Source organism: Monopterus albus, unplaced genomic scaffold (genome assembly GCF_001952655.1).
Source record: "Monopterus albus unplaced genomic scaffold, M_albus_1.0 scaffold26.1, whole genome shotgun sequence".
In the NCBI taxonomy this organism is placed as follows: domain Eukaryota; kingdom Metazoa; phylum Chordata; class Actinopteri; order Synbranchiformes; family Synbranchidae; genus Monopterus; species Monopterus albus.
This window is the reverse complement of record NW_018127906.1, coordinates 2,802,279-2,827,125: the sequence shown is the minus strand read 5'-3', so window position 1 is coordinate 2,827,125 and position 24,847 is coordinate 2,802,279. Positions and strand designations below refer to the sequence as shown.

Below are 24,847 nucleotides of genomic sequence, written 5' to 3'. Positions count from 1 at the left end.
TAAAAACATCCAGAACCGACACATGCACTTGTGAATGGGTAAATTTTTTTAATGCACCTGTAACTCCACAAACTAATAAAGCAAATCTCTTCAGTTTTGTGAGTAATGCTCAGTTTGCTCTGTCAGCTGTGAGCATATTAGCCTGACACGCTCATGCTTGCATCTCATATTAGAGCAGACAGACACACCGCCTTTCTCTCAGCGCTGCTGCATAGCATTCTGGGAAATCACTGGGAGTTTGTTCACCAAATCTGACTGAATATATAAGGTTGGATTTTTCCTAATCACTTGTTCATGTCACTGCAGCAAAACACTCACTTTGTCTGGATTGCACTGCGACCACATTTTGCCTTTTTTGTTTGTTTTTCCTGCATGAAGTTTCAAATTTTTTTTTAATGATGAAATGAATGAAGCCCCCCGGCCAAAAAAAAACAACAGACAAACAGCGAAAGCAATATGGTTATGTGCGGCTGTCGTGGATGTTGTTGGTGAGATCCCTTGCTGTTGAACACTGTGACCTTCAGGCCTTTCACTCTGCCCTCTCTGCGTGTTGGCTGGCGCGTCATGTCGAGCACTGTGAACAAAACCAAACGTCTCACCCCCCCATAACAGTGTCGTAGTTAACATCCACCTTTTGCTCCTGCTGTGGGTGAGTAGCGAAGGCGGCGGGCCTGACCCTACATGTGCCAAACGTAACAAGGAACGGGAGGAAATGGTTGCTTTTAACAGATGAATTCGCTGCCTTTCACAGCAGGAAAAAAAAATCAAGTTTATATGTTTACTGTTGTCGCGTTTTTCTGAAAAACAAAAAAGGGTGAGAACACTACAAAACTGTTCTTTTGACCTATTTCCCTGTGGAGATTTAGACTGTTGTCCAAGAAACTTGAAGCAAAGGTGCCTGACAGGAGCCGCAGATGAAGCTGGTTTAGAAACCTGTCTTCATATGTTTTGATTTAATATAACAAACGGCTCCCAGGTTTGCAAATATTCAGAACTGGAGCGTTTCAGCCTGAAAAGCTGCAGTTTTTAACCATCGACTTTTTTTTTTTTTTTGTTCCAACCAAATTCTACAGGTGTAAAAACATTTCTGGTTGAATTATGTGAAGGAAACAAAGAATCTCGAGTCCCGTTAATGAAGTAGTCATGTCATGAGGTTTTGATTTTGCACGCCTTATTGAGAAAACTGTATTGAGTTACTTTGTTAAATCACTTTTCCTTTTTGTGGACATTTTAGGGATGGAAACCACTGTAAGACCATGATAGTTATAGTGGAAGCCTAACAGAGCAGCAACACAAACGTGAACAGTCATCAGTGCAGTCGAGACCCTTTTTCTCTGTTAAAACTATTAAGATATTTGCTGTCAGTGCGATATTAGAGTTCATTCTCCCTTCTTTCATGGCAGCTTTTACAACCTTCAATGCACCGTGGTGTGCGAAAAAGTGTTTTGGTAGCTAATGCTTTACGTTACAAATGGATTATAGATGACAAGCACTGCAGCAAATCTACTATTTTTCACACTGAAAAGGTCCAATTTTAAAGAAGTGAAAATGCTGCAGCTGATCCACAGTCAGTCAAAATGCACCTGGTTTATAGCTGAGGCTGTTGTCAACACATCTCACGAAAAGACCCAAACCAACAATGTGTTAGTCTGTCTCTCTCTCGTTGTCCTTGGTTCCTACAGAAGATGTAAATCTTTAAAAACACCTCATAAATATGTTTCATTTTAAAAAGCCCCGGCAGTTTCTAAAAAAAAAAAGCAATGGTACATTTGTTAGGGGCTATTTTTGGCAGTGGATGAATCCACATTTGGTCTCTACTGTGGTGTTTGGTTGGAACAAACCTTTATATTCCTGGGCCTCTAATCAAAGAGCAATGTCTGTTCAGTGTTTCTGCAGCAGCTCCATCTCTACTTTAGGTCTGAGAACATGAAAATTGTGCACGAGTGGAACTTTACATGACTTTCCTGACCCTGCAAGTGTTTCTGTGCTGGTGAGGTTGATGTCAGACTGGTCTGTGTTGTAGCCTGTGTTGACATGACATACCTTTTGTGATTTGACCTGATTCTGTGCGAGTTTGAACAAAAAAAGGCTGCGTTTACAAGAGAAGAAGTAAAAACTTAAAACCAGCTGGTGTAGTGTTTTTTTTTTCCTTTTTGTTCCCCTGAACTGTGCTTGGGTGCCATTTTCCATGTTAACAGACATATTTCAGAACTTTTTCTGACTACAGGCATTTCTTTTCCTAGTTCTACCAAGAACACAAAACCTATGTAGAATACGAAACTGTCCTGGATTATGTCTTTGTTTATTTATTGATTTGTATATAAAGATTTTGTTTTGCATTGTACATTCTCTTCTTTCTTGGTTATAGATTAATATATTCATGTATATATGAATAAACATTAAGTTTCTAAAAGTAAAAAGTCTTCTTTTTATTATTGCTTCTGCTGTGTTAAAATGAAGGAACTGGCAAGAATCTGATACAAATTGTACAGTAGCATCACAGTGGATTTGAATCTCCTGAAAATAAGTGATCTTTATTTGACAGAAGCTCTGAAAACTAAATAAAGGATATTTTCTAATGAATATATGTGTTAAACTGAACTCAAACTTGATTGTTAAAATTCCTAATCACTTTTCAAGCATAATGTAATATATGTGTACATTACAATTAATGTGTACATAATGTAATAACAGTTTGGTGTAGCTAGCCTAATCTCTATAGACGTGCAGAGGAAATTCAATTTAAAAGTTTAGATGGAATGATTCCTCTTAAAGGAAGTTGATGCTCAAGATGCTAGGTATCCACTGTGAACTAAATATAGACCGACACTGTTATACATTGTTATTATAGTCTTTACGTTATATACATGCTTAGACAAAAGCACAACAAATAAAGATTTACATTAAACAACTAATTCAATAAGGAGTACCAGTGATGCGTGGTGAAAAGGTTAAGACAAAGATTTAAGTCGATAGAGGCTATAGATCCACTGACAAATACATTAACAAGTGTATCATTAAGTATTGATTAACTTGTTGACCGATAGGCTGATTGATACAAGTCATCACTTAGCGACAATTGGCTTACTAGTCGCGCCTGCGCAGTAGTTCAAAGCTTTGTTATTTCATTTCAGTATGGCCCTTAGCAAGACGTTTGGACAAAAACCGGTCAAATTTCAGCTCGAGGAGGATGGAGATTTTTACATGATCGGGTCGGAGGTTAGTCTTTTACCTCATTAACATATCTTCGTTTTAATCATTTAATTATTGCCAAAATGTTTCGCTTAACCTGGCAGCCGGTGTCTTAGCAGCTAGCTAACTCACCGGCTAGCACAACAATGCTAGCAGAGGGGGAGGATAGCACGCGAAGACTCGTTTATCTATTTACGTTAAGATAACTGAGAAAGGTCGTGCAGACAAAACACTTTACACTGTAACCGATGTAAAGGTGAAACATTTGTTCTTAGGAGGTTTACTAGTTTTCTTTATCTGAGCTAGCTAGCAATTAGCAAGTTAGCAAAATTTGGTTAACGTTAGCGCTAAACAAAACAGGTATAATCTTAGTTTAAATATTTTCATGTGGCTAAATTCTCTATATAACGGTGCATTGTGTTTAATTGTAGACTTTGGGGTTATTCGGCGTTGTGTAGCTTAAGGCGGCATGTAATAAATTAATACTAATGCATGTTGAGTTCCTAAAATCTCCAGCCATTTTCTGTTCGTGAGCCTGTTATAGAGTGTGTTGCACAACGTTCTTCTGTTTTTTTGGGGAAGTTTTCATGCTTCCTCACTACCTACGATTACGAAGGCCTTCCTTGCAGTTGTTCCGTCCACAAGTCCAGTATCCGCAGGTGATAATATCTGACTGATCCAGTAAAACGGCGCAATAAAGGAAACATCGTATACTTGTGTAAAAGAGAAAGATGCTATGTGAGGATTTACTGTGAGACCGTTTTAGGTCGTATGGTTCAGTCCTGTGTCAAGCAGTCACATGGAAAACATGTCTGACGTTGTATAGGGCAGCAACTGACGATTATTGTCACAGTTTATTAATCGGCTTGTTTTACTGATGTATCATTTATTTCTTTGATCTGGCAAATGCCCACCAGGTGTCCATAGCCCAAACTAACAAAATATAAAACTGGAACCAGCAACAAAAATAAAGAGACAGCTTGTCATCAAGAATATGTGTTTAGCCACAGTGCTTTGTTTTCATGTTCCCTGAATCTTTTTGTTTGTTTGTGTTCAGGTGGGAAACTACCTCCGTATGTTCAGAGGCTCCCTGTATAAAAGATATCCATCATTATGGAGGAAACTGGCATCGGTAGAAGAACGGAAGAAAATAGTGGAGTCATCACATGGTCGGTAGAGTGTGGCACTAACACGTCTACAGCTGGGTGGGGTGGTGCCAAGCTTTGAATTCCCAGTATTATCTAGTTCCTCAGGCTGTTCTACTTAGAAATTCTGGCCTATACATCCTATCTATTGTTACTGAATATATCATGTTAAGAAAAATTGGTCAGTGGAAATAAAGATCTCTCATTTTTTTTTGAATGGGTAAAACTGTGATACACACTTTGACACAGGGATAGTCATTTCAGTGGCTGCCCGATTCAGTCCCACCTTCATTGTCAGCTGCTGTTTCTGTGTTGATGTGACTCGTGTTCTTCAGATCATGGTTACACGCAGCTGGCCACCAGCGTCACCCTGCTGAAGGCTTCTGAGGTTGAGGAGATCCTTGAAGGAAATGACGAGAAGTACAAAGCTGTCTCCATCAGCACGGAGCCCCCCGCCTACCTCAGGTACATTCACCTGACAACACGGTTCAAACAGGACATGGTTTCCGGACACTGTCTGGAAAGTAACTGATGTTAGCATCTAAGCTGTACAATTTCAACATGTCTGTGTGTCCTGCTCTGTCACCAGGGAACAGAAGGCGAAGAGGAACAGCCAGTGGGTTCCCACACTGCCCAACAGTTCTCACCACCTGGACGCTGTGCCCTGCTCCACCACCATCAACCGCAGCCGACTGGGTCGTGACAAGAAGAGGACCTTCCCACTGTGGTAAGCAGCAGGAACAAGCTCATGTTGCTGTGGGGCGTTTATTTAATTTCTTTGGTTTGTAAGGTTGGAACAAAACAGCTGCAACTGTGGACAACTTACAAATGGAAGGAAAACCCAACCTAAAAGTGTCTTAGTATCAGACACTGGGTGTGATAATGCAAAAACTTAGAGTGCAGGCAGCACTCCTGGCAGACTGTGTTAGTAGAGTATTATTGATCAGACATGGATCATGAAAGCAGACTGTCCACCTGTTTAGTGTGACATATTTTCAATGATCCGTGTTCTCCTCTGTTAAGTATTACCAAACTGAAGGCACAGTCAAACACAGAACTGTGACCATTTTCAATAAACAGCCTGAAACACACAGTAACAGTTTGAACTGCCTGATGTTCTAAGGAAGTTTATTCATGAAGGGCCAGTGTCAAACAATCCACTGCGTCATAAAATCCCGCTTTCTTTCTTCAGATAATCAACATTTTCAACTCATTGTTTTATAATTGGTGTAATTTTAGGCACAAAACAGCTTTTCATATTGGTCTCCTCATAAGCTCTCTTTCAGGTTTCCAGGCTGACTAGAATGTTGTGGTCATAAAATTTAAAATCTCTCTGCTAATGCTCCTGTAACTTTTTGCCCCGTGTATTTGTCTTGCCCAGCTTTGACGACCACGATCCAGCAGTGATCCACGAGAACGCCACTCAGTCTGAAGTTCTGGTTCCAATCCGTCTGGACATGGAGATTGAGGGGCAGAAGCTCAGAGATGCTTTCACCTGGAATATGAATGGTAACTTTCTCTCGGCTCAGAAAATTGTAGTGACAAATCAATGATGTCATGGCGCTAAAGAGATTGCAAATGGTGCACTTCTCCTCCTTTTGAACTTTTTAGAGAAGCTCATGACGCCTGAGATGTTCGCTGAGATCCTCTGTGACGACCTAGACCTCAACCCACTGGCCTTCGTCCCTGCCATCGCCTCTGCCATCCGACAGCAGATTGAGTCTTATCCGACAGACAGTATCCTGGAGGACCAGACGGACCAGAGGGTCATCATCAAGGTGACGCTCTGCGCTGAAAAATTCCTCTTTCCATGCCACTCATCCCCCTGTGCCAATGTTGTAGTGCAGAAAGTGACTTGCAACCCATTCTTTTCTAAATATTTTTGTTCTCCAGTTGAACATCCATGTTGGGAACATCTCTCTGGTGGACCAGTTTGAGTGGGACATGTCAGAGAGGGAGAACTCTCCAGAGAAGTTTGCCCTGAAGCTGTGCTCCGAGCTCGGCCTGGGCGGGGAGTTTGTCACCACCATTGCCTACAGCATCCGCGGTCAGCTGAGCTGGCATCAGAGGACGTATGCCTTCAGGTACTGTCTCACAGACGTGACAAGATGTGGAACTGAAGTTATGTCAGCTGACATTTTGTATCTCTGCCTTGTTGGTATGGACTTAATCCTGTATCAGTGTCACCCACCGAGCCCATAATTAGAGGTCGAGGACGTGTGCAGCAGTGGGGTGGAAAACATGTTTCCACAGTGTCATCATAGCTTATATGTGGGCATTGCCACTAATTAGAAAAAAACAGCAGTAGAATTTAAACATTTGCTGAAGTGTTTAGAGGTGAATGTGTTGCACATCCCTACGTTGCATCACTTTTTAACCACACACCACCTTAGATGGACATTAATGGACAATGGCAGTAACTTGGGCTTAGATTTAGAGGGAGGCATACAGTTTGTACTAGTGGGACCACTAGATGAGGCTCATGTCTGTGCACACGAGGCAGGTTAGCAAAGAATGTCTGCAGGCAGCAGAGTTTAGTTTTTTGATTACTTGTGGACTTTTTAAAAAACATTTCAAATGATAAGAGGAGTGCAGAGTGTAGCAAACAGACAGTGATCATTTTTTATGTTTAAGTACTTGAAATAATTCAAATATTGGCATGATTCATTAGTATTAAATGTTAATTTAGCTTCATCAAATTTGTCTCATTTATTATTCTTAAATTATTGTATTTTATCTGACACAAAAAGAAAATGTGATGCTGTGTTGTGTATATATCGGCATCGGCTATTGAAGAACCCGTATTGGTTGAGCACTAGCTTGGACCTGGCGCAGTTAATGATCAGCCGTTAGCCAAGTTTTTATTCCAATTTGGTGTAAATCTTTAGAACTTTCAGAAAATCTGCGACAAACATGAATTAGTACGCTTCCATTCCCTGTGACTATTGGTTCACTGAGACGAACAGCAGGTGGCAGTACTTCTGCATTCGGGTACTGTTACACCACTACACAATAAAGAGACCCAGCCAGATAATATGATGTATGTTGTTGCGTTTTACTTTGTAATCTGAAGCTTTCCTCACGGGCCTGACGCTGAATGAGGTTAAGGTCTTGTTTGGCGTGTACTGCTGCTCTGATGGCTCTCTGGGTGAAAAGTGGCCGACAGAGTTATGAAATATTTCCTGACCCGGGCAACAGTGCAGATCTGTGTCACAGCTGGACATCTCGTGTTAGGACATCTCATTTTCATGCCTGTTACAATAGTCTGCAGGTCCTCATGTTTTAGATGTTATTAAAGACCTTAAATTTAATTTACAATTGTCTTTGTTTTTTCCTTGTCTGCTGTAGACGGTAACAGTAGTTTTAGATTTAGACTGTCAGGAGATTTTTTTTAATTGAATCCATCCATCAGTTTTCTGTTGCTTATCTGAGTCTGTGCGCTGATGGGTTATGAGACACCCGAGTCCTGGTAACGGCCCCCAGGCGCAATCATTTCATAGTGCAAAGAAAAGTCAAACTGACCAGAGCTGGGGCACAAGAGCGCTGCAGAACTGAATGTCTTTGAATGTTCATATGTTCATCCAGGCTGTCACCTGCACCTACTCCCTGTCTGCAGTGGTCGCGTGCATGAAAACGAGTTCAGAGCCGCCATTTTTACCTTTGCTAGTGACCAGAGGCACAGAAAATAAAAACAGTGGCAACAAGTCTTGAGCACTGCAGTGATGCAAACGGCTTCCTTCTTGTGTTTGGTGTTGTGCAGTGAGAACCCCCTCCCCACAGTGGAGATAGCCATCAGAAACACGGGCGATGCTGACCAGTGGTGCCCACTGCTGGAAACCCTGACAGACGCAGAGATGGAGAAGAAGATCAGAGACCAGGACAGAAACACGAGGTGAGGGTCAGCCTGTTGTGTGTTTCTGATGCTGCCAGGTCTCTTACACTGTCTTATCTCCTTCACACTTTTTACATCTTAATTGTTTTGCAAAAACATGTTCAAATCGTTTAATCAGTCAAATAATCGTAACTATTTTGATAATCAACAAATGATTTTAGTCATTTTTGCAGCAAACACTGAAAGAATGAGCAATGAAAATGTTGATTATGTATGACCAAGGTCCCAGTTTAAGATTAATTGAAGATTCACATTCAACATTTTACTCCAAATTTTGTATTATAGGATTAAAGGTTGTCTTATCCGATTCTTGCAGCTTGAGTTCAGTTGTCTTATGTGGCAGGAAGGCTTTTACGTGTTCTGACCCATTTAAATGGAGACGGTGCTGGACTAGAATCCAGCTTTAAAGTTTATGATCTGATGGTTTTACGTGACTACATCTTTGCTTTGCACGCTGGCTGTTTTTTCTGACTATGAATGTGTCTCAGTTCTGTCAAAAACCAGACCTGGGTCTCAGGTAAAGTTTATCAGGACAGTCACTGATTTATCAATTTAACATGACAATGTTTTAATTAAAATGTTATTTGGTAAAATGTCAAACATCTTCACACATCTTCTTTTCTCTGGACAACAATCCAAAAGATTTTCAGTTAACTGTGATATAAAACAGTTCAAATCAACAAATCCTCACATCTGGGAGGCTGGAGTCTTTTCTTCCACAATCAATGAATCAGTTGATTAACTGATCGATTGCTTCAGCTCTAGTGACAATAGTGTTAACAGTCTGGGCTGTGTGTCCTGTCTGCAGTAGGTCCTTTAGTTACTGTTGTTGGTTTATGAGGGCACGGAGATTGACACTTTGTTCCTGTTTGCTCCCCAGGCGAATGAGGCGACTGGCGAACACAGCACCGGCATGGTAGACGCAGCGGTGCCAGCGGCCCTACAGGACTGTTGCTTGTTTGATTTGAGGTATGGCGCTGTCATGGTTCGCAACTTCACCAACTATGATGTTCCTCCATCTCGACCCAGTCCTCAGTCCACCGTTCACCGCGTTACTTTTTATCATTAATACTTTGTTCTGTTTGACAAAGCGCTCGGTAGAAAACGTCCCTACTCTGTGTTTCCCTTGTGACCTTCAGCGTGGAGAAGCTGCTCTCTCACTTTGACTCACTGACTCTCTTCACCTGACCACAGAGGGAGGAAAAGACACACAGCCGGTCTCAGATAATATATTATGTTGTATTTGTTGTCTTTTTGTACATTTTATTAATTCTTACAAAATAAAAACAAGTGAAAGCTCGATTTGCTGCTTATGTTTTGTATCAGTGTTTCTGTACAAGTTTACTGGTTTACTAAACATCCATCCTTTATCTAAACCACTTAACCTGAACAGGGATGAGGGGCTGGAGCCAATCCCAGCTGACACTGGGTGAGAGGTGGGGTCCACCCTGGACAGGTCGTCATTCTATCACAGGGCTGACACGTAGACAAACAACCACACTCTCTTCTACGGGCAATTCAGGCAGCCAGTCAACCTAAGCTGCGTGTCTTTGGCCCTAAAACGTCCGGAGGGGTTAAAGTTTATTAAGGGCGGGGCCAACCCTGGCTATGTCTAATACTCGGCTGTGCACTGTTAGGACGATGAAGTGTGTGTGTGTTGTGGCACACAGACATGTTTGCTTGCTGTTTTGCTAAGCAGTTCCCGTATTGTTGTCAGTGTTTGCCCCACAAAGGCAGCAGGTGAAAGTGCAGAGTGTGCAGACGGGGCTGATGGGATTTCAGGCTGTCGACAGTTGTTGTGACTCGACAGCAGGGGGAGAGTTATACAATATTGTTCAAAATAATAGCAGTACAATGTGACTAACCAGAATAATTTTTAGTATATTTTTTATTGCTACATGGCAAACAAGTTACCAGTAGGTGCAGTAGATTCTCAGAAAGCAAACAAGACCCAGCATTCATGATATGCACGCTCTTAAGGCTGTGCAATTGGGCAATTAGTTGAAAGGGGTGTGTTCAAAAAAATAGCAGTGTGGCATTCAATCAGTGAGGTCATCAATTTTGTGAAATAACAGGTGTGAATCAGGTGGCCCCTATTTAAGGATGAAGCCAGCACTTGTTGAACATGCATTTGAAAGCCTGAGGAAAATGGGTCGTTCAAGACATTGTTCAGAAGAACAGCGTACTTTGATTAAAAAGTTGATTGGAGAGGGGAAAACCTATAAAGAGGTGCAAAAAATTATAGGCTGTTCAGCTAAAATGATCTCCAATGCCTTAAAATGGAGAGCAAAACCAGAGAGACGTGGAAGAAAACGGAAGACAACCATCAAAATGGATCGAAGAATAACCAGAATGGCAAAGGCCCAGCCAATGATCAGCTCCAGGATGATCAAAGACAGTCTGGAGTTACCTGTAAGTACTGTGACAGTTAGAAGACGTCTGTGTGAAGCTAATCTATTTTCAAGAATCCCCCGCAAAGTCCCTCTGTTAAAAAAAAGGCACGTGCAGAAGAGGTTACAATTTGCCAAAGAACACATCAACTGGCCTAAAGAGAAATGGAGGAACATTTTGTGGACTGATGAGAGTAAAATTGTTCTTTTTGGGTCCAAGGGCCACAGACAGTTTGTGAGATGACCCCCAAACTCTGAATTCAAGCCACAGTGAAGACAGTGAAGCATGGTGGTGCAAGCATCATGATATGGGCATGTTTCTCCTACTATGGTGTTGGGCCTATTTATCGCATACCAGGGATCATGGATCAGTTTGCATATGTCAAAATACTTGAAGAGGTCATGTTGCCTTATGCTGAAGAGGACATGCCCTTGAAATGGTTGTTTCAACAAGACAATGACCCCAAACACACTAGTAAACGAGCAAAGTCTTGGTTCCAAACCAACAAAATTAATGTTATGGAGTGGCCAGCCCAATCCCCGGACCTTAATCCAATCGAGAACTTGTGGGGTGATATCAAAAATGCTGTTTCTGAAGCAAAACCAAGAAATGTAAATGAATTGTGGAATGTTGTTAAAGAATCATGGAGTGTAATAACAGCTGAAAGGTGCCACAAGTTGGTTGACTCCATGCCACACAGATGTGAAGCAGTTATAACAAACTGTGGTCATACAACTAAATATTAGTTTAGTGATTCACAGGATTGCTAAATCCTAGAAACAAAAACGTTTGTACAACATAGTTTTGTGTTTGTACAGTCAACGGCAGACACTGCTATTTTTTTGAACACACCCCTTTCAACTAATTGCCCAATTGCACAGCCTTAAGAGCGTGCATATCATGAATGCTGGGTCTTGTTTGCTTTCTGAGAATCTACTGCACCTACTGGTAACTTGTTTGCCATGTAGCAATAAAAAATATACTAAAAACCTGAATTATTCTGGTTAGTCACATTGTACTGCTATTATTTTGAACAATACTGTATGAGGAAACCTGCTGGGACCCTTTGTCTTGTTTAAAGTGTCCATGAGTTTGTTAGAATTTATTCTGATTGATTCATTTAAATACCTGCTGAAGGCTTAAAGAGGGAGAAGGTTTGACATCTATAAAAAAAATCAGCAAAATTAGAGGAAAGCCTGTAAAAATATATAAACTTGTCAGAATCTGGATTTTCCACTTTTCCTCTGCCATTAGTCATCTCATGATCTCTCGTATTTTTATTGTGACCCATGTAGGGGCCCGAACCTGAGGTTAGGAGCCAGTGGACTGAATTACCAAACTATAAACTAGTTAAAACGACAATAAAAAATAAGGCTGTTTACACATTTTGATGTATCGGTATCAATCTAATGAAGTCACAAAGATGTTTTACTGCAGAACAAGCAGCTTTACTTTTTATACTACTTCTAATATCTGAGTCAAATATTCTGCTTAGATTACCTGATTACCCAAAGATAACATGAGGGCATCATTGCTGTAAAAAGAATACAGTCCTCACGATTCCTCCAAACAGGAACATGAAAACAAAGTCCGCTGTCCTTCCCCGGAAACATCCCTCCTCCATCATCCGACAGTATCGATAACTTACTTTAGTTAAGGACCCTTAGTTGTCATCATAGTACTGAAGCTGGAGTGGTGCCTTTTCTAGATAAACTGGGATGTTTACTCTGTTTGCATGAGGAACCTCCATGATAAAAGATACAGAAAAGTGATGTTGAACAGGAAACTGAATCCAATGATAACTTTTACTTTTGACACTTAAAGTACAGTTAGAGGCTAATGCTTTTGTACTTTTATGTTTTGGATGCAGGACTTGTTACAGATCATTTTTACACTGTTGTATTGTTACTTAAAGAACCATAGTACTTCATCCATCACTGTTAAGTGCAGCACTTCAGTAAATGTGCTTACATTCACTAGACATACATATAGTTTTAATTCAGCTCATGCAGTAATGTCCTGGTTTTGAATTATTGTATATAAATAATTCCTATTCGCAGCTTGGTGGTCTGAAGTTAAACTCTGTTGTTGTTTCTTACCACGGCAGCCGTGGTGAGGATGCAGGCGGTTGTGTACACTCAGGTCACCACAGGGATCTGAAAATACTCCTGAATGAACTCCTGAATGAAGCTGAGAGCCATGACTGCTGCTGCTGCTGTCAACACTGCTTTACCTCAGTGGAGCACGGGCCCCGCCCTCTCAGCACAGCAGCCAATCAGAGCCATTCAACACCATCTCCCACACACACACACACACACACACACCTTCAAGGTAAACAAACACAGGTGCTGAAATCTCCACATTTAAGGCCAGTTTTAGGAATTTAAGTCTAGTCTAAATTTGAATTAGTGAAATAAATCTTAGATTAAAACAAGATTTTTTAGAAATTACGAGTGAAAAGATGAGACTAAAAACACTTTTACACCCGATTGCAAATAAAGAGATATTTCTTAAATTAATATTGTGAATGAGAATTTGATTAATCAATTTTTAAAGACGTGATGTAGAAATTACTAAAACCTCATCATGTAATGTTCATAAATGAGTACATACTGTATATGTTAAATTAGTGATAAATGTTATTTCAACAATAAAAGTTTTTTTAGACATTTTGTAAAAATATTTTTTTTTTTTCTTTTACCCAAATTGCAGTTAGTTTTGTAGCAAAATATTTGGGATATGTCTAGTTTCTAAATCTAATCTAGAATAAAAGTGATGTTTTTAATCAAACAAATAACTGACATTTATTAGTAATGTTAATTAAATTATCCAGATTTGGCTGGAAAGTGAATTTAACTTTCTTTTAACTTGTTCATCCATGTTTGCTCAGCACAAACATTGAAGTGAGCTAAATTTGTCTCAGTTATTTATGTAATTTTTAAGGAGAGATGTCAGATTGGCTGTTTTTGCCTCCCAGATTTGACGCTTTGCTTTGTCGTACATGACGGTATATTGAAAATCTTTGGATTTTGAACTGTTTGTCAGAAAAAACAGGGCAGCTGAAGATGCCAGCCGATGGCCTGTAGGAACGTTTATCAGTCTATTTTACTATTTACTGTAATTCTATAATAGATTATTTAACTGAAGTTTGTCTCAAGCATCAAAGCCACATTTAGATAAAAAGAAACGTTTCGCTTCATGAAAAGTTTTACTATAAAACCATTTGTATCATATTTGCCGCATCTCAGTTCCAAAAAATTAGAATGTTCTGGCTATTTTTTGATGTGTCAGGCTTTACAGGGTTAATAGCGCAAAAATATGTCTAGATGTAAAATTTCCATGGTGACTTGGCTTTAATCTGTCCACACACTTGTCCAGTTTGTTAGAAAAGGTTATGGTTTTATTAGAAAGGACACAATATGCGGATCATACATTTCCCGTACAGAGTCTAGGCTACATACGAGCAACAACAGTAATAATCAAAGACATGTATGTACAAGAAACATTTGGCAGGTTGTGTATAAATACTTTCACTGAGTAATACTACAGAAGTGATTCAAACAAGACCAGGCCATAGAAGATTATGCAAACTGTAAAGACTCGTCAGTGTCCTGCACTGAAGACGAGCATATGATGCACACGAGGGGGGGGTCACATTGGGTGGAACAGCGGCTCTCTACCTTTGGCTCGTGACCCAATAAGAGGTTGTAACATGGGTTTTTCAGGTTCATGAGACATACTCCATTACAGGTAAATTCAGAATCCTACCCAAGAACACACATATCAGCAAAATGTGCTTGAAGTATCAGAAGTAAAAGTACTCTCTCTGCAGTACGGTGTCACCTGTGACTGGTATAATATTACATACTAATTATTAAATTGTTAATACTGATGGATCAGTGTGTGAGCACCATTTTATTGTCGTAGTTGCTTGAGCTAGTTTTGACTTCTTCAATGAACTGTCACCAGATCTGAGGGGTCTCGGGATCGATAATGGGAGAGGACAGACGAAAAAACACGGCTGCACAAGTTCAGGTTAGTTCTGTGGAGTTTTCCTCTGATCTTTTGTGTTTAATGTCTTTCTGGTGGAAATGATAATGAGGCTCGAACATCTGAAACAGACACTGGTTTCTCTGGGAGGGTAAAACGGTTGGAAACCATGTGTCCCAGATCCACACCACTACTACTACGCAGGTTTTGGAGAAGCACCAAGTCTGCATGACACACGCTATTCTCCCACAATGCTATGCACAAAGGAAAAGAAGGAGGTGCTCATAAAGGGAAAACTGATTCTTTTTGTAGACGAACTGCAACAACAGTTTACTGTACTGCATAAAACTAGTATGTAGCATGAATTTGGGACACCTTATGTTTCTAAATGCAAAATTTCAATCTTGTATAAAACTGATCATTAACTATAGCTGTTGGATCAATGCTACTGTATTACGATAACTGAATAATTATTTTTGTAATTTGATTTGCTGTTTTTCCCCAAAGATATGAGGCTTTGCTTCGTCGTACATGACGGTATATTGAAAATCTTTGGATTTTTAACTGTTGGTCAGAAAAAACAAGGCAGCTGAAGATGCCGACCGACGGCCTGTAGGAACGTTTATCAAGCTGTTTTACTGTTTCCTTGAATTCTATAATAGATTATTTAACTGTCCAAAATAATAATTGTTGGCAGAATAACTGATAAAGAAAGTCACTGTCAGTCGCAGAAAATGGAAAGTACATGTAGTTCCTTTCCACCACAGCCGTGCATGTGGTAACCTTTGTGATAAATGCTTGTGAAACACTGTCTTCATGTTTTGTAAAACAGCCTGACAAACTAGAATAGAATCAAAGTTTAAGCTTGTTTTGGGATTGACCTCAGAGCACTGTGTTATAGATGCACAATGACCAAACATGAAGACATTCTCTGAGGAAGTCTCTCACTTCTCCTGCAGGGTGGCACTGCTGACTCCAGATGGCGCTCTGCAGCTGTTCCTGCAGGCCGGTGAATGAGCTCCACACCATCATGTTAGAAGAGCGACATCAAAACTTGACATGGAGTGGTGTTGCCACCGTTTCTTCCCTGTGAACAACTAATTTCATTTTGGCTTCATATGGGTGAAATGCAGAAATGTCTTGTGTCAGTAACATGTTGCTGCTCCACTGTTCAGCCAGTTTTTCCATGTGGCCGCTGCAAGGAAAAATCCCTCTGCAGCCCAAAAAGCACTTTCTCCATAGACCACAGTGATAAAAGAGATGTTTGTGAAACTGTTGACAGGACACATCCAAGTATAAACCTGTCAGTTATCACTCTGTGTTATGAATTGAAAATGTGGGGTGTACGCACCAGGCTAATAACTGTCAGTACACCTGTATCCAGGTGTCACAGTACCTCCATGGCACAAAAACACAAACAAGCCCATTGTGTTTGGTCAAAACTAGGTCATAAAAAATCTTTGTGCAGGATGAGTGACTGCTTTCCATAACAGTACAATGATAGAGGAACTTAGGAGTGATGTGACTTTTGTTTAGATTCACAGGAAAATCAGCTGCATGTGGTCGTGTCCTTAACAGGCCAAAGTGTAGATGAAAATTTTGTTAAAAGCTGGGGTTATGTTACATAATTGAAGCAAATGTTTCCTGCTATCTACAGCAGCTAATGCCCAAATCTGTCTACTGCAGCGTTAAGTTTCATGTCACTCTCCCAACACCCGAGGCTCCACAATGAAAAAACAAAACATGAAATGGAAGCATCCACTACATGGAGGAACAGTGTGAACTGGCTCTGTCTGCTACCAAAATCTCAGTGTCAGGCTCAAAACAGGAGGTGAGAACAGTGCAGTTCACATGTGTCACACATCATTTATACCGGGCCCAGATCTCAGCCGCATGGTGACAGACTGTGCAAAATAAACACGGGTGTAGCTGCACAGGAGGTGTCAGGTCTGAGAGGACATACCTCGGTTTTCCTGAGAAGGTGGACTTGATCTGAGTATCAATAAATGGAGAACAGAATGAAGAGACTGTAGGAGATCATCTCGTCCCCTCGTGTCCACAGTATGAACGTATAAAAGGTTTTGTTCCACAAACTCCCCTTCATTGTCAAAAAATGATATGCTGGATTTTCCACAGTTAAAGACTCACACGTTTCTACAGCCGAAAAAATCCATGCCGATGTAGCGGGGGTAGCCCTCCAAGGAGTTCATGTCAAAGGGGTCGAACTTCCAGTACTGTCGTCCTCGGATGAAGTGAGCATAGCCTGAAAGATGGACAGGACGGTCGGGTTACGGTGAGGCCTGTATGTAAGTATCACTCTCAAGGTGCTTGCTAAGTTGTTTTTTTTGTGTTTGGGCACATTTTGATGCTGCTCTTTTGTTGCTTTTGGAGGTGAAATGAAGTCAATGCAGCCCCTACAGCAAACAGAAATTAAATCTTTTGCACCACACCTAAACAGTGTGAGGAGCCAGGAGTGTAAACAGAGCAGGGATCAGCTGACTGTGCACAGCGACGCCGTTCTCAGCCTGTGGAGCTGTTTGTTGGAGGGGAGGGGGGTTAATAGCTGGAGGACAACAGTGGCGGTCTATGGCACAGACCAGTAAACCGAACCAGGGTCTGGATTCACACACATTACGGTGAGGACACCACACTCATTGTTGCTGTTAGTGTCTGGAGAGGATTTGTGGAAAATAAAGAAATATCTTTCAGGTTTTGGACCTTACCGTAGATGTCCCTGAAGGCAGCGTCCACGTCGCTGGGGATGCCGTTCCAGTCCTGCATGCTGCGTGGGTAGACTGACTCGACTCGGTTCTCGCGTGGGCTGAACTTCCAGTAGCTGCCAGACTTGAAGAAGTAGGTGTTGTAGTTGGAGCTGTGGCCCCAGCGCAGTGCCGCCTGGATCCCAGGCACTGACAGACCCAAAGTCCTGATGGACTCGGGGCCTCTGATCTGCATCTCAGCATCAAACACCCAGTAGTTCTCACCTGCCCAGAGAAATTTCATGTTTGTCATCCATTTTTCTTTGCCTCAGTAAGTGCAGCTGCTACTGTTTCACACAGACTCAGATATGGAAGTAGCCCACTTCCCCGCCAAAACCTTTGAGGCTGCACAAACCACATCAGTATTTGAGAGCAAGGCAGGATCCCTCACCTGTTACCCTCAAGATTATGTCCTCCCTCACTCTCAAATCTGATTCTGTTCTTGTAAATCTGTGCCTCTGTCCTCTCAAATGCTGAGAGTAGCACTCGAAATGTGGTTTGTGATAAAATCAGAGATAAAAACGATGTATTTCTTCAGTCATTGTGAAGAAGTCAACTGATCCTGCCACCTAAATAAAATTAGCTAGACAGCTACACAGCTGGTTCATTAAGTTGCAAAAAAAAAGTTGTAAATCACAAAAATGCCATTAAATCCATTTGAGTGAATTTTGTCAGTCCCGCTGAGGACAACGCATCCATATGTAACCCCAAGGTGTTACAGCTGTACAATTACCTCCAGACTTTGTCTCCCTGATCCCACACTCACATGAAACAAACCACATGACAGCCGTTTACACTTCTTCGCTGCCTACCTTGAAAGAACCAAATATTCCCTGACTTGTCTTCAAAGGCGGCGTCAATATTGTCAGGAATCCCCCTCCAGTGCCGGGATGCCAGTGCCGGGTAGCCGCTCTCCAGATGCCCGTCCCTGATCCGCCACACGTAGCCCGACTTAAAGAAGAACAGCTCCCCCCGGATCATAGACACAGCATCAAAGTCCGTCTGGCAGGCGTCGGGCTGGAAATGACACACATCGCTTGTTCAGGCAAAGAGTTTCTAAAACGGGGGAGCTGCAGTGTGATGAGGTGTCACTGAGCTGTGTCACCGCCTGGAAGGATCCCAGAGTAAAGCACAGAGGAGCGTCTGTGCTTCTTACTGCCACAAAGCTGTGATGAGGAGTTTCAGTGAAAAACTTCTGTTACAGGTTTTACAAGACAAAATACTTTAAATGGAACCTGTGATAAATGCCCTTGGGACTACAAGTCAGTCTTTGACCCTCATTTATCATCTGTGATTTAAAAGCACTCTGTGATGTGGTGTAGTTTCAAAGACAAGCGCAGTGAGCTGTAACCACAGGAGCCGCGGCCTCTAAAAGGATAGATCCCGTAAAAATGAACTGATCCTACAAAGAGCTGTGGTTGTTCCTCTGTGCCTCAGAGCTCCGTTGTTGTGCAGAAGCATCAGTGAGCCCAACTGCTGCACACGCATGTCCTAAACACATGCCTCCTGTTGTTTAGGCCATTACCAAGCCTTTTTAAAAAGTGAAATTTTATGCATATATCTGTGTTTTCCTTCAGTAAAAGCTATTGGGTGTGGAGCTGAGACGCACAGACAGAGCAGGGAGGTTAGAAAGTACCGAGAGAGGACACAACACTGTCCAACAAGGTTCTGTGTTGTCGACAAATGTGCACCAGACGACTTTGTACCGCTGTGTTGTCGACAAATGTGCACCAGACTTTGTACCTTGAACGCGTTATTTCTACTGTTCACCTCACAAGTGTTGTGGTGAGAGGTCAAACAGTTGCTGCTGTGATTATTCAGTAGTAATATCCTTTCTCTGTGTGAAGAGCTTCTGATAAACCTTCACATTCATCAGTCTGGTGGGAGCGACACCCCCCCAACAACGCAACCCCTTCTGCTGCTTTAACGTGGGGCTGCTTTCAGTCTGGATGCCTGCACAATTACACACGGATGGTTTTGTTTTCTTTGTGTCGCTTGTTGATATAAAGAACAAGGGTGTACTGTCACCACAACTTTGGAGCTGAGTCGTGTCAGAGCCAAATTCTGCTCAGTCTAGTTTGGTCGGGAAAGTTCGAGCCCGAGTGTCAATATGTCCGATACGCGTGGGGATCTGAGGTGACCTGAGCATACCTGGTATCAGGTGTGTTTGGAGGTGAGAGATAGAGAAGTGTGAACTTTACAGCTCACTGGAGCTTTGTCCCAATGTGGGAACTGAGGTCGAGTTAATTTAATGTATTTATTCACAGATATTAAATCGGTTAGAACTTTGTCTTTTGTCTCTCAGCTGTTTGAAAATGGCTTGATGCATGTTGATGCAGGTTTTCCACTGGTCTGCTGCGGGTTCTGTAGACCTCTAGTCTACAACCATGCTAGCAGGTCATCAACACGCTCTCTGTGACAGTGCTAGTATGTTGGTGGTTATCAGGTTCACCCTGTGCCGTCTTAGTACTGGACAAATTTAAATGTTCACCTTAAAATTCAGTGCAAATCCTTCAACAGCTGCATAAGTTCAACTCACATTGGCAATGATCTCATTGGTCTCGGGGTTGGCTGGAGGTGGAGGGGGGGGTGGCGGTGTGGGCAGGACTTGTGGATGGACTCCATACAGGTACTGGATGCCTTGCTTGTCATCCTCACTCAGCCTCAGCGGGTAGGAGAAGCTGTAGTATGCAGACATGATGGATCTTGGCTCACGCGAGTGCTGCAGGCCCAGGACATGCCCGAACTCATGGGCTGCAACCTGGAGAAGGTCTGTGCCTGCAGGGGGGTAGACAATCCTCAGAGGATGCAAAACCACACCTGGTTCAGATGCTGCCTGCGGTTTGCTGTGACCTGCTCGCCGTGTCAGAGGGTGGGGCTTGTGCTACCTGAGATGATCAGTACCACCCAAGGAGTCATAAAAAACTATCTCACCACTTCCTCTCCCTGCAGACTCATGTCTGCTCTCAGGTATCCTCCCTGTTACCCCATGCACGTCCTGGTGTCACTAATATATCTGGCTTTTCACTGAACCTGACACTTTAGCCTCAACTGATGAGATTACGTTTGCATCCAAGAAATGTTTGTTGAGTAACAGAAATAAAATCAATGTAAAGTTTAGAAATATTTGATTGATTTGGTACCATTCATTTGATAATCGATTGAACATATTTGATCATGGTGAAAGGGCCTCCACCATCTCAGCGTCACACTCACCCATGTGATTTCCCAGGGTCCATGATTCATCGTAGTCAAAGTGGATGTCGCCCTGTCGGTGTGTTTTGGGGAAGAAGGCGTGAGCGAGAATCCCACCCGGGCCGTCAAAGGGAAGGCTGTCCCCATGCCAGTACCTGCAGGGCCATAAATCAAACATTCCCATGAATAGAACAGACAAGCTGAAAGGTTCAGATATGTAAAGACAAGGTTACAGGGTCTAATGTTGCACACAGTGACATGCGTTTTACTTCGGTTCTCTGGAAACACTGGTATACCTGTCTTTTAAAGGGGCAGTAGTTTTATGGGTGTTCTTGTGCTCTCGTTTTTTTATGTATTTTCTGTTTTTATTGTTTCGTTTTTAAACTGTTCTTTTATTGCTTTTATTTGTTTTTGAACTTGGACCTTCAGTCTGTAATAAAGTGTCATCATCATCATCACCATTGTCAGTAAACATGTTATTAGGCATTAGATGAATCATATAGTATATGAATGTCAGTAATGTGTGATGAAGGCCCGTCACAGTTTACCAGAGCCCACGATGACACACTGAAATTGCCACGTGTGTTGTGCAGCTGTCTTCAGCTTTCAAGCAGTTTAAATGTGTTGTAACTTCTATAAACAATGAACTGCAGTAAAACTACAACAAGCAGTTAAATGACCTAATAGGTCACAAAGGAAATGAGCTGGTAAAAGAGTGAAGCTTTTCTTAAAACATAATTAATTTCATGCCGTAATTTATCTTTGAGAAATTCATTTTATTTCTCAGCGCCTTAGATTTCCCTCGTTTTCTGTGTCTTGGCATAAGTTTGTAGTCATTGTTCATCTATTCCCTTTTTCCCTCACACAGCGTTTTTCCATATCTGTTGTATGATGATGAGATACACGTTGGGTTGTTCACAGCAGTAATGAGATTAACGAATGCCAGGTATATTCATGTAGCAAACGAAGGCTTTAATCAAAACCATGAGTCAAAAGGGGAAAAACAAGAACTCAGCAGAGGAATACTCACTCCGAGCTACAGAAAAGAGGAGGAGGACACGGACCCCTGGTCACAGCCTGGAGTTTGTCCTCCGCTCGTCTGTTCGTGCTCTGCTATCTCTTGTTTCTGCCTTTGTGGCTCTATAACAAGGATCTTTATCAAAACCAGATTGTTGATTTGTGTAAATGTAGGATTAGATAGAATTGTAACTTGTGCTTTTGCACCCAGCCGCACTGGGTAGGTAGAAACACCTGAGGTGTAGCGAGGTTCGATCCTGCCGACATGTCGGTCTGTGCTCAGCGTGACAGTACAAGAAGAGAATTGTTTCCCCTGTCATTTATGTAACACTAATGGCTAAAAATGTTTTGAGCTCCTTAACATCTTCTATCTATGTTTGAGGCCTATATTTGGGCTCCTTTTATATTTTAGTGGTGTTTCTCCTGCTACACCTGTGTCTGCCCACCTGGTGAAGTCGATGCGGATGTCGGCCTTCCCACTGTGGATCTCGGTGAAGGTGAGTGGAGTAACGTCACTCCAGATTTTCAGCGCTTCCCGAAAGACACGTCGAACCTTTTCCTCACTTATCTGCCAGGGAAACCGGACGATCCTGCGTGAGATGCATGGCAGGTGTCACACACACAAACACACACAGGATGTATAACGGTAGAGAGGGACCACCCGTCGCAGGCCTCCCCCTGATCTGATCCAGCCTGACTGGGCAACATCATTAACTGCTAATTGGATGGAAATGTGACTGAGCTTTATAACTTGCAGGTAGCTCCAGTATTTTCAGGCTCAGTTAAGTTGAAACATTACAGCTGCTGTGGACAATCTAAGATCCTCTGGTGGCATCTCTGTATTTATTGGTCTGTATTTGAGGAAAAACTGCAGCACAAAACACAAACAATGGCTCAGTCCCAAGCTTTTAACTCACTGCAAGAAAGTCGACTCTTTTTTCATGCAAGAAGGATCAAGAGGGTCAGGAAGCAGTGGGGTTTATGGGAAACTAGGTCTTAATTTGGGGGAACTCTGGCAGTAAAAATATACCTGTCATCCATCAGCTCTGACTCTTTCCTTCATGTGAAGCATAACTGTGGGAGGAGAGGAAACCCAGGTATGTAGGACAGCTGTACCTGCACTGTTTGTTCATACATTTAAAGTGGACACATGCAAACAGACTGCCTGAGGTTTGTACAACGGGACTTTCCTCAACGCAGAGTCCACACAGGTTTGAAATCCTTGAGCTTATCAGATTTTGCACAAACACCCTGTAGATTAACGATAAAATATGACTCATCTGACCCACGTTGCTAATCTGAGGCTTTATTTCTGGATAATGCAGGTATTTTTCTGCTACAGAACAGATTCCTGTTAGAAGAACTGGCTTTATCACCGTCTTTGAAACAAACAATACAACAGCATGTATACTGCACTAAATTTAAATTTGTCCTCGAACCTTTTTACAGCTCATCAGTCTGAGATGTTTTGTAAATTTCAAGAGGAAATTTTGGATTGACTTTTATAACTGGTCAACCCACTTACCCTCAACCTCCTTTTCTGCTTCTCCTGCAGTCACAGTTTTCCTGCCGCCCTTATTCAAAACACATGTGGTGTGGTGCGATACAGTCCAGTCCACTGATGCTCATGCACAAACTGTGCCTTTTCCCCCACAGAATGAATGTTGAACATGTTTTTAACAAACTGCGTGTTACAGACTCTGTTGTTATTTTAGATTGTGGAACGTGTCAGCCAGTGCGAGAGGAGAATATTTAGAAAGTTAAGATATAAAGAACGAAGTCATAAAACTTGACAACGTGCTTCTTTCTGTCGGACCTCCTCCTGCGACTGAACCATAACCAGGTCAACCCTTTGTTTCCCACCCACCTGAGCACCTTTTCAGTTTTGTTAACGACCATTAAAGCAGGTAAAACAACACTGCTCTCAGCTGATCCAGCGTGATTTTACATGTCATGCCAGAACTTGCTTCACAAGCTCAAAATGCTGGCTGATTCTGAATCAGAAGTAGACACTCTGTTAGTCATTTATAAGGACATAGAAGCTATGGTGGCCCTGTTAGGTCATGCAGAAATGTAGTTGACTTTGCAGATTGTTGCCGTGACCCTGGCTGAGCACATCACGGTGTCAGTCATCACTGTGAGGGCTTTGTTGGTCTGATCCAGCAGAACCTTTTTAGTCTGTGGCTGAGGCTTATAAGAAAAGCAACCCCCCCACTCCTCTCTGCCTTTGTTATTATACTGTTATGTTAAAGAATGACTCCAATGAAAGGGACCCCAGGAGACAGACAGAAAGGCAGCAGACGACTCCCAGATCCTCGATGGTGCCAAGGCCTGAGATGAAAGAAAGCTAGCGCTCCTTTTCAGTAATCGAGACTTTATTTTCTAAGTGCCACATAGGAACTCCCATTTTACATTTTTTCTCTGAGGTTTGTCTAAAATCCAGCTGATCCTGCCTGCAACAAACTCAGAATCTCGTTCTTCAAACCTGTAATACCCAGTTTTGCCACTAGGAGCAGCAGAAAGTCAACACTGGCTTGTAGCAGACTCGGAACAACATGGTCACTGATTTGGAACAGTGCTTGTGTCCAGCAGACCCTCTCTGTTTGGTCTCCACCACCTCCTGAGGGAAATCTCTGGCTCTGTAGCTGCTAAATGCTCCACTGTGTTCACCAGCTGGACCAGTAGGGGGCGGCTTCTCTGGAAACAGCTGCTTCCTGCTGTGGCTGAATTACGAGATTTGTGGCAATGAACCAAAACAGTAAATTTGTGCTCCGGTGTTTAAACTGTGCTGGAGCTTTTGACCAAATCACAGTGTTCGGATCTAAACCTTTGTCTACCAGGGCTGCAGGTCGGTACCTGTAGGTGAGGTCTGTCTTGTCCAAACGTCCTCCGTACAGGACAAAGCGTCTCTGGCGGTGATGTCCCTGGTAACGCACCTCTTCCTGGACAGGGTAGTCTGGTACGCCACAGCGAGGTCGGTTCCACAGGTTAGAGGTGAACCCAAAGTCCTGGGTGTGAGGCACCTTTCCTCTCTTCTTCAGGTCAGGGAACTTTTCAGAGACCTGGAACAACAACAGAACTGTCCTTAAACATCAGCCTAAGTAATTTAAAATGCTGTGCTGTGTCATCTAATCGTCTTTGGCGTGTACTGAAGTAAAAAAAATCTTTTGAGTTTCAGAAAATAGAAGTGGAGGAATAACTGGGATGGTAACGGGACAGTTTAACCAGATGATGTTTGTACACCTGTTGACCACGTGGAGCGGTTC

General features: G+C 42.2%; 2 protein-coding genes across 4 annotated transcripts in view; one reads left to right on the top strand and one right to left on the bottom strand.

The window, feature by feature from the left end:
- The first annotated feature begins 3,073 nt into the window (after positions 1-3,073).
- On the top strand, positions 3,074-9,531 carry smarcb1a (SWI/SNF related BAF chromatin remodeling complex subunit B1a). Of its 3 annotated transcripts, none has more exons than XM_020595355.1 (10): positions 3,074-3,219; positions 4,250-4,361; positions 4,673-4,802; positions 4,927-5,064; positions 5,719-5,846; positions 5,949-6,115; positions 6,231-6,421; positions 8,098-8,229; positions 9,110-9,198; positions 9,369-9,531. In XM_020595355.1, the coding sequence occupies exons 1-9, from the start codon at positions 3,136-3,138 to the stop codon at positions 9,147-9,149; spliced, it is 1,122 nt and encodes a 373-aa protein (XP_020451011.1). In that variant the 5' UTR covers positions 3,074-3,135; the 3' UTR covers positions 9,150-9,198; positions 9,369-9,531. The 3 variants fall into 3 exon arrangements, with proteins under 3 accessions (XP_020451011.1, XP_020451010.1, XP_020451009.1); XM_020595354.1 differs by having other exon boundaries at positions 9,321-9,531; XM_020595353.1 differs by having other exon boundaries at positions 9,110-9,531.
- Positions 9,532-14,012: 4,481 nt separating this feature from the next.
- mmp11a (matrix metallopeptidase 11a) overlaps positions 14,013-24,847 on the bottom strand; it is a 22,426-nt gene continuing 11,591 nt past the window's right edge. Inside the window, exons 2-8 of the mRNA XM_020595316.1 lie at positions 24,438-24,643; positions 22,028-22,171; positions 20,586-20,719; positions 19,909-20,147; positions 18,182-18,386; positions 17,334-17,594; positions 14,013-16,873 (exon numbers count right to left, since the gene is read on the bottom strand). Of these exons, the coding sequence (XP_020450972.1) occupies positions 16,755-16,873; positions 17,334-17,594; positions 18,182-18,386; positions 19,909-20,147; positions 20,586-20,719; positions 22,028-22,171; positions 24,438-24,643 (1,308 nt within the window). The 3' untranslated portion in view covers positions 14,013-16,754. The remainder of the gene's footprint in view (positions 16,874-17,333; positions 17,595-18,181; positions 18,387-19,908; positions 20,148-20,585; positions 20,720-22,027; positions 22,172-24,437; positions 24,644-24,847) is intronic.